Source organism: Furipterus horrens, unplaced genomic scaffold (genome assembly GCF_987537825.1).
Source record: "Furipterus horrens unplaced genomic scaffold, mFurHor1.1.pri manual_scaffold_8, whole genome shotgun sequence".
Taxonomy (NCBI): domain Eukaryota; kingdom Metazoa; phylum Chordata; class Mammalia; order Chiroptera; family Furipteridae; genus Furipterus; species Furipterus horrens.
Window position 1 is genome coordinate 87,564,850 of NW_028327178.1, and position 15,015 is coordinate 87,579,864.

The window sequence follows — 15,015 nt, forward strand, 5'->3', positions numbered from 1 at the left end:
TCTAAAACATTCCAACTTTATTTACAACCAGACCCCTGGTCTCCTTCCCACCCCAGCCCCTCAGCTTAGCTCTGGGGAGGAGCTAAATGAACAGTGATACTTTTGACAAGCCCAGGACTCGAGGAGACACGGAGGGTGGGCCCCTCACTTCTTCTGGGCTTGTGCCCTGGCCCGCTGAATCTTGTCGGCTGTGGCCCCATCCGTGGCTCCCGTGCAGTGGGACAATACAAGGCTCAGCTCTGCCTCGTTCCGGTGTTCGATGGCCACGTCTGCAGCCTGAGCCACATCCCTGTGGTTTGAGGGGAGATGGTATTGGCTGACCAAGGACACAAACCATGCCCATCTTCAACCACTGGCTCAGCCACCCAGCACCCACAGGGCTCTCAGCTGACGCACCCAACAAGAAGCAAGGCTTTGACCTTCTGCTCAGGACCCACACGGGAGGCATACTTCTTGGCCTCATATTTGTTGTGTTGCTTCATGCAGATCTCCACAAAGGGCTTGAAGAGGAAGGGGGTGGAAGGAGAAGATAAGGCAGAGCCCTCTGTCATCTCTCGTATGAGCAAGAGCCCACTGGATATGTCATCCCTGTATATTTTATATACCCTTTAGTGTCTATAATTCCCCGACCCCTGCCCCAATACACTGCAACAGGTGTAATCTCAACATTCTCAGGGCAGAAACAACATAAAGCACAGATCTATTAGAGCCTTGAGATCAATTATTTCCATGCATCTACTCCACCCCCCGCTGCTATCCCCTCACAACAGGCATTTCCTGCCCTCTCAGGGCCTGCTGTTTTTTCTCATGGTTGCCCCACCTACCCACCACACCTCTGAACTGTCTGCCACAGAAAACAAACCCCTTCAATATCTTTCAATACCTGGCAGATGTTCTTTCACTGCCTGGCAGATGTGCTTTCCCTGTCCACCCTCCATCTTCCACTCAAAGAGAACTTTTCCTTGACATCTGCAGGCTGACTTGGGCCCATTCTCCCACGTACCTGGCCTATGAATGTATATACACAGGAAGCACCCACTAACTATCCTGGCCAGCTGAACAGATGGGTTGATAGGTCATCAGCCTATCTCCAGGCCCAGTCCGCTCTCCAGGACTACCCTCCCTGGCAGGGGGTGGAAGGAGGGCCGCCACCTCACCAGGTAGCCAATGGGTGATTTCTTGCTCTTAGAAAACTTCTCTAGCTCCTCCCAGTCTTCCAGATCTGCTAAGGCAGTCAGCTTCAGCCACCAGAGCCTGTGGGAAAGCTGGGCTTGGAGGTGCTGCAGGAGGGGCAGGGATCCCAGGACCTCTTCACAGTCTGGGCCCTCACCTACCTCTTGTCAGGGATGCGAAAGTCACGTGCCAGCTGCTCTGCACGCTTGCTGTGGCCACCAAGGATGAGGGTGGTGACCGTGTCGTGTAGAGACAAGTCTAGGAACTGACCCCCTAGCTCGTCTTCTAGGCGTCGCTGTAGCCGTAGGAGCCTCATTTGATCCTCTGTGGCCTGGGGACAGGGATAAGGAAGGATGGGGATGAGAGCAGCAAGGAAGACTGGTAGGGGAAATAAGAATGTTCTTAGAAAAGAGTAGGCCAAACCTTGGCTGCAAACTCATTCTTGGCCTTGTAGAAGGCATCAGCTGCCATCTGCAGAGCTGCAACCCGCCCTTCAATACGCTATTAGGGCAAGAAGGGAAACCTGAGCTTAGAGGTTAAGGAACCTCAGCCCTCCCCACCCAGGTTACAGTTTTCTCCCTGATCCCTGTGCCAAGGGTCATCAGGGCCAGCCAGTCTTACCCATTGGGTGAACCACTCTGGTGTCCCTAGTGGGAAGGCTAGCTCCTCTGGGACCAACCCTCATCCTGGCCTCATGTCTTCTCAGATTCTCCCTCAATAGTGAGGACCAGATGGGGTGTGTACCAAATATGAGGCCTAGATACCTGGTGAAGGCACCAGATCAACAGCCCAGCCCACAGGCCCCTCCCACTCCGTGGGCCTCAGACCTCCTCTGCATAGCTGGCTCGGATGTGGAAGCTGCCCAGCTCCTGGTGGTTGTCGTCCTGATTGTAAAGGTCCTTTAGCGTTTCTAGCTCCTGATGCTTACAGAACTGGAACAAGGGCAGGCAGTCAGTCAATAAGGACAACTCAGGGGCTCAGGAGGCTCCAGCCCTACCACTGTCTACTGCACATACCTGGCGGTACAAGCTCAGGGCCATGGGCTGGTTCCGTAGGGTCATGAAAAAATCTCCTCGGTTCAGCTCGTTCTTTAGGTGCAGCAACACTGTGAACACTACAGGACAATAAGGTGGGGTGAGAACTCCAGCCTGGCCTCTTGCTCAACACAGGGGCCCCAGCCTTGGACTCACCCAAACCCAGCTCACCCAAGTCAGTGTCCCCACTCTCAATGGCTTTGCTCAGTGCCAGTTTGCTCCTCTTCATTTTTAGGAGAAGAGGTACCTGCTCCCCAGAGCGTGGCTCATACTCCAGCAGCTGTGGGATAGAGAGAAAAACACAGAGAGAAGGAGCTGGCCTGGGTGCCTTGAATACCCACATCAGAGCGCTTGCAAAGGGCTGGGTGCCCACACCTTGATGGCCAGCTCCGTGCGGCCACAGCCATAGGCCCGTGCAGCAATGTCAGAGTAAGAGACACCAGGCGTATCCCCTAGCTTCTGGTTAATGGCCCGAGCAACATCCTCATCAGACACATCCTTCTGTTGTACCTGCATAGGGAAGGGGTGTCATACACACCTGGATCTCAACCCTCACCCTATCAGTCCTCAATAAGGACTGGGATCTTCAGCCCTAGACTTCATATTTCCTATGCCTTACCAGGGCCTAGAAGTCCCTAAATGTTCTTGGACCCTGTCCTACATCCTCACCTTGTAGCAGGCCCAGTGGGCTAGGATCCTGCTGACACCCTGCACTTCAGGAAGGCGCAGGTATTCACATATCTGGATGGCCAGGGGGTAAAGCCTCCGCAACACAAGCCTGGCAGGCAAAGGAGAGTGGGGATAAAGGGTATGTGGTGAGGTGGGGTAGAGAGAGAGGGCATAGTGGCCACAGTCTATAACTTGGGCCTCCAAGATCACAAAGAATTGAGTCAGGAGCAGTGGCCACAGGAGCCCACCAATGGCCATATTGCTCGTCCACCTAGACCCCTCCTCCCAGCACCCTTGGCTTACTGTACCTGTCCAGCAACACCTGGATGGTGAGCTGCTTGTATCTGCATTTTATTTGGTTAAGGATCCAGCTGGTGAATAAGCCCTATTTGCCAAGGTGACATTTCGAGCTCCTTCCCCTTCCCATGCTACCCCTGGCTGTAAGCACCATTCTAGCATGCTTGGGGATACTGGCTATAGGTGAGGGGGATCCCAATGTGATAGTCCCGAATGGCATTGAGCACACGAAGGTCCTGACACATGCGCACAAAGCTGTCGGGTGGAAATCTGTCGAGGAAACACTTTCCGAAGGAGGCAGCCTAAAAAGAGCCAAAGAGCAACAGAGGAGAGCTCACCCCACTGTCAGCCCACCCTTGGCCCCTCCCACTAGCCCGGTAGCCCAAGCCAACCCTAAGCAGACTCTTCTGCATGTCTGGCCGGTGCTCATGTCCTGCAGCCTCAATGCACTGCTGCACAGCCTGGGTCAGCTGTCCCAGCTCCTGGATTTCCCGCAGGTATTCATCCGCTTTCTGGCTCTCTTTCTGAGGAGAAGATATCAGGGACACAGCATCGTGAAGGAGAACACCTGCACATCTGGCCCCCCAGTCCCTCTGGTATGTGGTTCAAATGGGCTGCAGAGGCTGAAACCTAATCAACCTCAGCCAATTCAGTCCACCAAGATGCCCACATATTCCTCCGTATCAGACCACAACTGCCTGTGAGAGACCCTGAGATCTCTTAATAGTAGCCCTGACTTGTGCCTGGGCTGGGGATAGTGGGGGCTCTCTGCCCCTTCCCATCACCATGCGGAGGATGCTGTATGACTTTAGTCCACCTCAGGTGGCCCTCTCTAGCCCAGCCTAAGTGTTCTGCCTGGACCCCTCTCTTCACAGGTGGCATCTGGCTGTGTCCACCCATGCCCACAAAGGGGCATGGGGCTGGGCCAATCAGGGTAAGGGGAAGGAGAGAATCTTGGGGCCTGGGGCGAAGCCTAGGACTTTACCTCATATTCCTTCTGGGCCTCTAATAGCAGTGCTCCAGGGGCCATTGAAGCAATTTTGAAGATCTCCTCGCTGGCCACTGGGGAAGGGAGATGGTGAGTAGAGGACATCGGCAGGGAATCCTCAGCTCTGCCTCAATGCCTTGATCCTGCTCTGGGGCACTGGCCCACAGAAGCTGTGGTGCTGAGGTGCCCCCACCCTGGGTTACATGGTACCCTTGTGAAGGCCTTACCTGGAACCTCGTGCAGGAACTCATGGGTGCTGCGGGAGAAGATGCGAACCCCATCCAGCTCAGGTACCAGGTAGGAGTCCTCATCCAACACAAACCTGAGCTTGGTCAAGGTTCCTAAGAACACCCAGAGATGGGACAGGGCAAGTGACCCCTCTCCCCTCTCCCCTGCCACCCCCACAGGTAGCTCTTTAAGGATACTGGATGCTCTCAGGTGCATCACCCACAACCATTAGCCGCTTCTCCCAGGCCACCACAACGGCCCTCTCCTTGCTGCGAGGACGGCTGCACCTGTGGGTAGCACCACACATACATGTGTGAGACACACAAGGGATGCCAGGTCCACAGCCAGATCTCCACATCACTGCTTATATCACTTTGTTTTGGGACAGCCCTGGGCATGTTTTCTACTCCTTATCACATTCCTCTGACTTGTCTGATTCCCTTTTACCCTTTGCTGGCAGCTCCCAGGTGCATCTGGGGCCCACAGTAGGGCAGGCGTTTCCCTCAAGTGGGCACTGGCAGAGAAGATATGATACAAGCTCCACCTGGCTTGGCCAGTAGACAGTATGAATCAAGGTAACCCAGGAAATAAGGCCATGTTCACCCCCAGCCCCAACATAAAACCCCCATCCTTACCAGACCATCTGCTTCGGAGGGGCTCGGATATTGCAATTGAACTCACACAGCTTCTCCTGAAAGGATGCAGGGAATGTCACGGCTCTGTCCCAGTAGTCAGGTTGAAAAGCTCCTACCGTTCCCCAGACAAACCACAGTGCCCCTGTGTTACCCCAGGATCAAACCTTGAGTGAAGCTGTCCCCATCCAGATATAGCCTGTGTCTGTGAAGAGTGCCAGGTGTCGGTAGGTGAAAGAGACAGCCATCTGCAGGAAGCTGCTCACTCCAGGGGCCAGGCCAGGGGGAGTCTGGGGCAGGGCCGGGGAGGATACCAGAGACACTAACTTCTTAGTGCCTCCCTATGGCCCTCACCCACCCCTCTATTTCACTCCCATTTCACAGGCCCTTACCACTGCAGAGCAGGCTCCATGGTCTAGGAGATAAAGATCAGGCCCCACAGCCAGAAGAATGAGTGCCACTCGGTCCTGACACAGTGTGGTCCAGCATGAGGGTGCACTCTGCAAACCTGTGGTCAGGGAAGAGGACAACCTCAGGATAACCGGAGTCCACAGCTACTGCCTCTACGGATCCCACAGTCTGGAAGCACACCTACTGGCACCAAATGACTGTTTCAGGGATGTCAGCACTCACCTGGCACTTCTGGCATTCGACGGAGTTTGAGGTCACCCACATTGGCACTGAGGGTGAAGCGGTGTGCCCCTGTGAGGATGGCCACTCCAGAACCAAACTCAGTATGGAAGATCCGGGCATCTAAAACCCTGTTCTGGAGCACCTCCTGGGAAGAGGGGCAAGTGGAGAGGGGCCTTGAAAAAGCCACAGGGTCACAGACTCCATCCCTTTTCCCCAGACTCCTGTGGCCCCTACATTGCCCATACTGAAGTGTCTCCGGAAGTCACCATGAAGCCCATACACCAGTACTACACCATCTTCCTGCACGCAGAGGAGCTCCTCTTCAGCTGACCAGCCCAGGGATACCACTGGCCCACTCTTCCACTGCAGAGGAGAGGAAGTGCATGAGGCTGTCTTGGTATGCAAAAACTGTGCCCAGCCCCCATCCCCGGGGCAGGTCAAGGGTGCTCACCAGCAGACTGGCCAGAGGCATACCAGAAGCAGAGTAGATCTCAAGTACTGGCCGTACACTGGCAGCCTTCTCCTTCTGCCAAGGGTTCCTCAGCAAGGCTGCAGTTGGAGAACAGACCTCCTATCCTAGCCCCCTAGGCCCAGCCCATGTGAAGCAGGCTTCATTAAGTAGCTCCTCAGGCCCATCATATGAAGCAGGCCTCATGAGAACAAGAATTAAAAGCACCTCAATGAGGGTAGAGTGAGGAAGGGTTGGCATATACCAGCAAGAACAACCCAACAATAAGACCCCCAGGAATCAAGGATCTTGACTTCATCTCATGGCCCCAGAGCGTGCAGTGGCAGAGGATGACTTACCAATGGGGCCCCCATAGGGAGCAGCAGCCACCAGGCAGTCCCTGAGTTCCTCCTTTAGGTCCCAGTCCATGCTGTACAGCTCATATTTCCTGCCCACATAGAAAACAGAGATTAAGCCTCCTCGTGCCCAAGCGTCTGGATGAAGTGAGCCCTAGAGGAACCCCTCCATTTGTCCTCCACAGGAAACTTGAGGAGGCCCCTCCAGGGGAGCAGAGGGAAGGTGATGACTAGAAATAGCCATATGCATGCTTAGCAGCAGCAGGCAAGAGAACAGAGGTTGTTGGCACGGAAGGATGTGGTTCTTGGGGCAAGTAAGCAAGGATGGCAGGAGTTCCTAGGACAGGAAGGCTGTGTGGCCAATATCCAGAGCACAAACTGAGGCAGGACTAGGATGAGGTGGCTGACTTTGGCCTATACTAGCAGGAAACAAAACCATCTGAGAGGGTATCTCAGGGTGGACAGCCTTTCTTCTGTTTCTCTCTTTTGTATCCTCACCCAAGGACATTTTTTTTCATTGCTTTTAGGGAGAGGAAAGGAGAGAAACGTCAACTGGCTGCCTTCAATATGCATCCTGACTGGGGATCAAACTCACAACCTAGGTATGTGCCCTGATTGGGAATTAAACCCGCAACCCTTGGGTTACAAGAGGATGCTCCAACCAACTGAGCCACACTGGCCAGGGCTCTATTTCTGGTTCTTAACACTGAGTCAGGTTGTGGGCTTTATACCCAGGGGTCCAGCTCAACACTATTTAATAAAGAACTCAGTTTCAGAGCTACTAAGTTAGCAGTACCTGAAAGAAATCCAAGAGGAGCTCTTCAATGAGTCCAGAGCTGGGGAGAGTCCTGGGTTAGAGATATCAAACTGTGAATGCTTGGCTTATAACAAGTAACTGAAATCACAAGCTGCCACAAGATGACTGCAACCTGAGATGTGTGAGGAGAGAATGTGTGCTACAGCAGAAAATAGAGTAGGAGGGGAGACGGGGACAGAGCAGGAGGAGAGAAGGGGACAGAGAAGGAGTGGGCACTATTCCAGATGCCAAGAAAAAAGTGATAGTTAAGAGAGTGTTTTGGCTGGTATCGTTTCAGGAGACTTCTCATTGAAGATCAGAAAATGCTCACCATTACCTTCTTTGTATTTCACAGTCTTCTTGAGGTGATAGCCAAATTAAAAAATTTTTTTAAATAGGAAAAGGAGTGAGCTTGCTACTATTTATAAATAATGTAATTGTCTACTTAGAAAATCCAAACGAGTCTATGGAACAATGAATGAAAGAGTTCAATTGGGTGAGCAACAGAAATCAATATATTTTCTATACTAATTATCTATGTATATATTATAGCAAGAACTAATTAGAAACATAACTTTAAAAAGATCCTAATCATGAAAGCAATGAAACTATAATACACCCAAAATAAACAGAATAAAAATTTTTACAAAGTCAAATCAAAGTTAACCGTAGGATATAGAAGACATGGAGAAATACTCCAAAATGATCTATAAACGTACAAGAATTCCAATAAAAATCACCCCCAATTTTTGGGGAGGAAAGGAAGCATAAACTGATTCTACAGTTCGTCTGGGGGAGAATCATCTGAAAGAGAAAATACTGGAAGATATTAAAGAACATATGAAAATATGAGAGCATATGCGTATCAGATATCAAGTATACTATATGAGTATAAAACTAAAGTTAATTAAAAAATGTTGTTTTGACACAGGAATAAGCAAATAGATCAATGAAAGAGAACAGAATCCAGAAAAAGTCCTCGCAATTGAGCATATAATAAAGATGGAATCTCAGATAGGTGTAAACTGACACCTGAAATGAGACAATGTGCCATATGGGAAGAATCACAATAAACATAATTTCATTACTTAATTGCTAAAAATTTTTCCAAATGAAACTCAAAACTTATTTTTTAACTATATTTTATTGATTATGCTATTATAGTTGCCCCAATTTTCCCTCTATACCCCTCTCCATCCAGCACCCCCCACTCCCCTCGGGCAATCCTGACAACATTGTTCATGTCCATGGGCCATGCGTGTAAGTTCTTCAGCTACTGCATTTCCTATACTGTACTTTACATCCTGTTGGCTATTCTGTAACTACCTATTTGTACTTCTCAATCCCCTCATCTCTTCACCCATTCCCCCAAAATGCCTCTCGTCTGGCTACCATCAAAACACTCTCTATATCCATGATTCTGTCTCTGTTCTTTTTTGCTTAGTGTGTTTTTAGATTCAAGTGTTGATAGGTATGTATTTATTGCCATTTTATTGTTTATAGTCTTAATCTTGTTTTTCTTAAATAAGTCCCTTTAACATTTCATATAAGAATGGTTTGGTGATGATGAACTCCTTTAGTTTTTTCTTGTCTGGGAACTCTTTATCTGCCCTTCAATTCTAAATGATAACTGTGCTGGGTAGAGCAATCTTGGCTGTAGGTCCATGCTTTTCATGACTTTGAATGTTTCTGCCAGTCCTTTCTAGCCTGCAAAGTTTCTTTTGAGAAATCACCTGACAGTTATGGGAACTCCTCTGCATGTAACTAACTGCTATTCTCTTGCTGCTTTTAAGATTCTCTTTAACCTCTGGCATTTTAATTATAGTGTGTCTCGGAGTGGGCTTTTTGCACACATTTTGTTTGGGACTCTGTGTTTCCTGGACTTGCATGTCTATTTCCTTCACCAAATTAGGGAAGGGTTTTTTTCCATTATTTTTAAAAATAGATTTCCAATTTCTTGCTTTTTTTCTTCTCCTTCTGGCACCCCTATAATGTGAATGCTGGAATGCCTGAAGTTGTCCCAGAGGCTGCTTATACTATTTTCATGTAAAAAAAAAAAAAAGATTTTATTTATTTATTTATTTATTTATTTATTTATTTTTAGAGGGAGGGGAAGGGAAGGAGAGGGAAGGAAAGAAACATCAATGTGTAGTTGCTTCTTGTACCTCCCCAACTGAGGACCTGTCCTCTACCCAGGCATGTGTCCTAACTGGGAATCGAACTAGTGACCCTTTGGTTCACAGGTAAGCACCCAATCCACTGAGCCACATCAGCCAGAGCTTCGGCTTCTTCTTCTTCTTTTTATTTTTATTTTTTGATTATTTCTCTTCTTGTTCTGACTGGTTGTTTTTGCTTCCTTATGTTCCAAATAATTAATTTATTCTCAGCTTCATCCACTCTACTGTGTTTCCCTCTAAATTGTTCTTTATTTTAATCAGTATATCCTTCATTTCTGACTGGATGCTTTTTATGCTGTTAAGGTCCTCGCTAAGTTCCTTGAGCATCCTATAACCAACGTTTTGAACTCTGCATCTGATAGACTGCTTATCTCCCTTTTGTTTAGTCCTTTTTCTGGAGATTTGATCTGTTCTTTTATTTGAGCTATGGTTCTTTGTCTCCTCATTTTGGCAGCTTCCTTGTGTTTGTTTCTATGTACTAGGTGGAGCTGCTATGACACCCTGTATGAGCTATAAAGCCATCTGAGATGGCTGCTGCTTGTGCTGGGCTTGGAGATTCCCAGGTGAAGCCAAGCTGTGAATCTAGGTTGGTTGTTGCTAGTGCCAGGCCTGGGGCCACTTAGTAAGAGGTACAGGGGCTGGGGGCTCACTGAGGCTCGCTGTTGCTTGTTTGACCAAATTTAGGAAGTTGTGAAGCATGAGCCCAGAGCAGCCATTCGTATGGAAAAGTCAGGGTTAACAGCTTGAGTGGGTTCATAAGAGGGTTGGGACAGAGTCTCAGGGGCTCTGCAGGGAAGGGCAAACAGTGTTAGCTAGGTTGATGGAGTCTCTGATATGGCATCCGCCTGTCAACTCTGTGGCTCTGTGTGGGGAGGGCTCAGAAAACAGTCAATGACTTCTGCCTACCTTTCTGTCTGGAGAAAGCTGTCCCCCAACTCCCTCCTTGATGCCAGACACTTCAGTTCCTCCCTGTATGCACTTAGTTATTTTCAAGCTGCTACCCAGGTGCTGGAGCTCAGAGGGAGTGAATCTGAGTAGGTCTGTGTGTGGGTCCTTTAAGAGGAACTGCTTGGGACTCCAGAAGTTTCTTCCACTGACTCAATCCCTGTTGGTTTTTGCAGCCACAAGTTATGGGGACTTAACTTCCTGGCACTGGAACCCTGGACTGGCAGGCCTGGTATAGGGCTGGGACTCCTCACTCCTGAAATATCCTTCCCAAATTTTTATCCTCCAAATGTGGATGTCGGACCAACCTGTTCTGCATCTCTTCCCCTCCTACCAGTCTGGATGGATGTGGTTTCTTTAATTCTGTAGTTGTCAGCCTTCCATTCAACTCAATTTCTGACGGTTCTGAGTGATGGTAGTTCTATATTTTAGTTGTAATTTTTACGTGGTTTCACGAAGAGGTGAGCTTTTTTACCTATGCCACCATCTTGACTGGAAGTTCTCAAAATTTAAGTGTAAAAAAGAAAAAAAGACAACATCAGAAAAAATCTTGGGTTTTTAGCAATCTCAAAGTAGAAAACATTTCTAGCATGATATAAAAACTCAGAAGTCACAATGAAAAAGGCCAACAAATAAAAATTAAGTATTTCTGTATATGTCTACATAAAAAGGGGTAAAAACAACACATATTTATATTTGCTCTTGTTTGAAAACAAACTTTGGTAAGATTAATAAGAATCTAATAATAGTGGTTACTTGTAGGTAAGGGGTGGAATCAGTTGAACAAGGGCAGGAATAAGAATGAGATTTTGAATTTTTATTATTTAAAAAAATTTTTTTAAATTTATTTTTAGAGAGAAGGGAGCGATGGGGAGAGAGGGAGAGAAACATTGATGTGCAAGATATACATTAAGGTTGCCTCTTGTGCGCCCCCAGCTGGAGACCTGGGCCACAACCCAGGCATGTGCCCTGACTGGGTATCAAACTGCTGACCTTTGGGTTTGCAGGCCAGCACTTGGTCCACTGAGCCACACCAGCCAGGGCGAGGCTTTCAATTTTAAACAACATTAAGTTATTTGTTAAAATAATTAACATTAAAAAAAGTCCACCAAAAATAAAGCAGGAAGACAAAATATGAAGAGGGAAAAATGTGACACATGTGAAAAAGAGGTACTTTTCTTAAAAATACAAAAGACTCCTATTTTTTAAAAAATGAAAATAAAACTAAAAGATAGTCAAGGGCCATATCATGCTACTTTATGTAAAAATATTTTTAGAACATAAAAATCTTGAGAAAATATATTTTTATAATATGAACTATGTATAAGTCTTTCAGAGCAAGACACAAAACCCAGATTTTATTACAGAAAATAGCCACTCAACTTCTAAATGTGTACAGCCTTTGATTTAGCAGTTTCCTTCCAAGAGTCTAACTTAGAAAGCTACTTGCACAAGTGCAGAACTAGGTATGAATTCACTGCACCGCTGTTTAAAATTGTTTTTAAAAATCCTAGAAAAGTCTTTTAAAATGTCCATCAAAACAGGACTGGTTAAATAAAATATAGTATGACCATTCGGGGCAATATTATGTGGCCATCAATAAGGTTACTCTGTGTATACTGACATGAAATGATCTCTAAGACATACTGTTAAATAAAAAATGTAAGCTCTGTCTCAGTATGAACCATATAAACTCATTTATGTAATTTTTAAACATGAGCACATTTTTGACAAGCATATTTACATACAATCACATGAATATGTATAAATACATAGAAAACCACTCAGAGGCCTCCACATTAAGCCAAACAGTGGTTACCTTTGGGGGCGGGGGGGGGGGGTGGTGAGTGAGGGAAGGACATAGGGGGACTTCCAATTTGTAGGCTATACACTTCTGCAATATTTGATTTCTTTTTATAACTCCATATGCATTTCTTTTGACACTTTGTTATTGAAATCACAGATGAAAATCTGATGGCAAAATATTCACACAGACCTAGCATGCTAGTTATCAATTCATTGTAGCTCAGTTCCAAATTCACGCTTCACTATGTGTTGTGTTAAGGGAACAGCATTCCTTTAAACATTTTCCTCCAAGGGGGGAGGTGGGCGAGACAGGGTAGAGAAATGGGGAAAATAATGGGGCAACTGTGGTAGAAAAACAATTAAAATACACCTAAGGAAAAAAAAAACCAAAAATACATTTTTCCTTCACAGTAAGTGTCATGTTAAGCTTTCTCAGAAGAGGGCGCTGGAGGGACGCTGCATGAGGAAGGGGTTCTCCTGCTGCTTTCAATAGGGTTTAGCCAGCAGCCAGGGTGGGAGGATATTGGGTGGTTATCTGTCCCAGCCATGCAGCAACCTACAAGGCTTGCCCAGACTGGTGATCACCTTCCCACAGATCCCTGGACAGATACCACATTCCTGGCCTCCTGTCCACACCAGACTGTACTTCCTCTGCATGCCAAGATGCCTGGCCACTGGGTGCCCTGTCTGCCCACTTGAGTTTCCACTGACCCCCTCTGCACACACATGTTCCCAGCCACTGGTTGTGGCTCACCTTACAGGCACTGCGTGCTCCAGGCTGCCTGCTTGCATCAGCTGCCCCATTCACCTTGCACGTTCACAGCCCTGACAGCCAGTTGTAGCTCACCAGCGCTCCTCTACTCCTGAACCCAAGACAGTGCTTCTTGCTTTCCCAGGAACTGTGGCCCAGCTACAGCTGGGCAAGCCAGTGAACTTCTCTGCCACATAGTGGGCTGTACTATACAGGGAAGGGAAAAATTAGGTTTACAGGTGTGTGAGTATGCAAAACAGTATTATTCTTGTATTCCTATTTATTAATTATTGTATTATTTTTCATACAAACAACTGTAAACCTACTTTTACCCCACCCTGTATTTTCTCCAGTGAGGTCTGAACCCTAGCCTGGGGAAGGCCTGCCCCTTCCCAAATTTGTCATTCCTCAGCCCTAGGCTACCATATAACATTTTCTTATATCTTATAGTCTTTTATTAAAGTTTAAGAATCCTTTATATTTATTAAACTTTCCCAGTTTAAGTCTTCTAACTAGAGCCAGGCTGATACAAACGTGGCTCTGAGAGTGGTCCCAGGAGATAGACCCCTAAAGATGGAATTTGAGCATTAGTTGGTCGTGTGCTTAAAGCTTGGCTGTAGTGCTGAGCTCCCTGCCAATGTGGAATGGATGTTAGTAGCCCATTGCATGCAGTGACAACACAATTAATCAAGCCTGCAGTTTTCTGTGGTGAAATGCCAAGTCAAACATATGCTTAAAGAGTGACTTCTGTGCTTGACTGTACGGCAGTAATAATGATTACAAGGGCTGTGATGTAGGTGGATTATTTTGAGTGCACTTGAACATTTACAAAGAGAAAATGACAAACTTGGGCCTGTTAACTTTCAGTTCAAGTCATGGCCTGAGAAACAGAAAGTGTCTTCTAACAGTCTTAAAAGAATTTTGTATTTATTGCAGCCACACAACTGCTACCGCTAAATATCAAAAGCAAAATTTAATTATGTGGGTTGTTAAATTATAACAGTAGAATTCACTAACATGCCATTTCTCATGTGAAACTTAGGGCACGGATCAGGAAAGAAAGGAATCCTGAAAACTAGAAGAAAGATATCTGGCTAGACCCAGATGACAGTCCTGAACCCCCAATTCACTCTGAGTCTCCCTTAGCAGAGTGGTTTGCATTTCATTATCTGAAGAGACTCACTTTTCTTGGCTTGAAAATCCTGTGATGACTTCGGCTGGAGGACATGTCTTAGGAGTCTCCCTCCCCAAGGCTGACCTTGCTAACACTACTGCTGAGTGACTAAATCTGTCAACAGCAGAGACCAATACATGGCTCCTATATGGTACTATTCCCAGGGGGACCAGTCTGCAACTTGATTACACTGGACCTCTCCCATCATGAAGAGGAAAAAGATTTGTCCTCACTGGAATACAGACACAATCTAGATGTGGATTTGTCTTCCTTATCTGTAATGCCTTTATTATTATTATTATTTTTAAAATATACATTGATTTTAGAGAGGAAGGAGAAAGACATCGATGTGAGAAAGAAACATTGTTGCCTCCTGTAAACACCCCAACTAGGGATTGAACCCTCAATCTAACTATGTGCCCTGACTGGGAATCGAACCCACGATCTTTTGGTGTACTGGACAATGCTCCAACCAAGGAACACCAGCCAGGGCCCTTACCTATAATGTCTTTGCCAGCATCCACTATCTGTGGACTTACAAGAATGCCTTATCTAATGGTGTAACATTCTGCAAAGCACTGCATCTAATCAAAGACCTCATTTCACAAAAAAGAAAGTGCAGCAGTGGCTCAGATCCATGGAACCAATTAGTCTTCCCATATACCCCATCACCCAGAAGTGGATGGCCTAAATTCACTGACAACTTAGTAACAGCACCAATTAGAGACAGTATCCTAAAAGGATGGGGCTCTGTCTTACAGGGTACAGCTTATGCTACGCATCAGAGGCTATTATATGGTGCTGTTTCCTCCACAGTCTGAATACATGGGACCCGGAACTAAGGGGTAGCAGTGACAGTGGCTCTTCTCATTATTATACCTAATAACTCTTGCAAAGATGCTGCTTTC

General features: G+C 46.9%; 1 protein-coding gene across 1 annotated transcript in view; it reads right to left on the minus strand.

Moving 5' to 3' along the window:
- Positions 1 to 15,015, minus strand: part of VPS16 (VPS16 core subunit of CORVET and HOPS complexes) — a 23,798-nt gene continuing 8,783 nt past the window's right edge. The window contains exons 2-24 of the mRNA XM_090286137.1: positions 6,462 to 6,550; positions 6,106 to 6,203; positions 5,889 to 6,017; positions 5,655 to 5,799; positions 5,414 to 5,529; positions 5,189 to 5,311; positions 5,025 to 5,080; positions 4,587 to 4,676; positions 4,389 to 4,483; positions 4,159 to 4,235; positions 3,566 to 3,697; positions 3,348 to 3,475; positions 3,185 to 3,220; positions 2,877 to 2,985; positions 2,583 to 2,717; positions 2,379 to 2,487; positions 2,190 to 2,287; positions 2,001 to 2,105; positions 1,597 to 1,674; positions 1,335 to 1,504; positions 1,158 to 1,254; positions 397 to 500; positions 1 to 289 (exon numbers count right to left, since the gene is read on the minus strand). Of these exons, the coding sequence (XP_090142263.1) occupies positions 145 to 289; positions 397 to 500; positions 1,158 to 1,254; positions 1,335 to 1,504; positions 1,597 to 1,674; positions 2,001 to 2,105; positions 2,190 to 2,287; positions 2,379 to 2,487; positions 2,583 to 2,717; positions 2,877 to 2,985; positions 3,185 to 3,220; positions 3,348 to 3,475; positions 3,566 to 3,697; positions 4,159 to 4,235; positions 4,389 to 4,483; positions 4,587 to 4,676; positions 5,025 to 5,080; positions 5,189 to 5,311; positions 5,414 to 5,529; positions 5,655 to 5,799; positions 5,889 to 6,017; positions 6,106 to 6,203; positions 6,462 to 6,550 (2,464 nt within the window). The 3' untranslated portion in view covers positions 1 to 144. The remainder of the gene's footprint in view (positions 290 to 396; positions 501 to 1,157; positions 1,255 to 1,334; positions 1,505 to 1,596; positions 1,675 to 2,000; positions 2,106 to 2,189; positions 2,288 to 2,378; positions 2,488 to 2,582; positions 2,718 to 2,876; positions 2,986 to 3,184; positions 3,221 to 3,347; positions 3,476 to 3,565; positions 3,698 to 4,158; positions 4,236 to 4,388; positions 4,484 to 4,586; positions 4,677 to 5,024; positions 5,081 to 5,188; positions 5,312 to 5,413; positions 5,530 to 5,654; positions 5,800 to 5,888; positions 6,018 to 6,105; positions 6,204 to 6,461; positions 6,551 to 15,015) is intronic.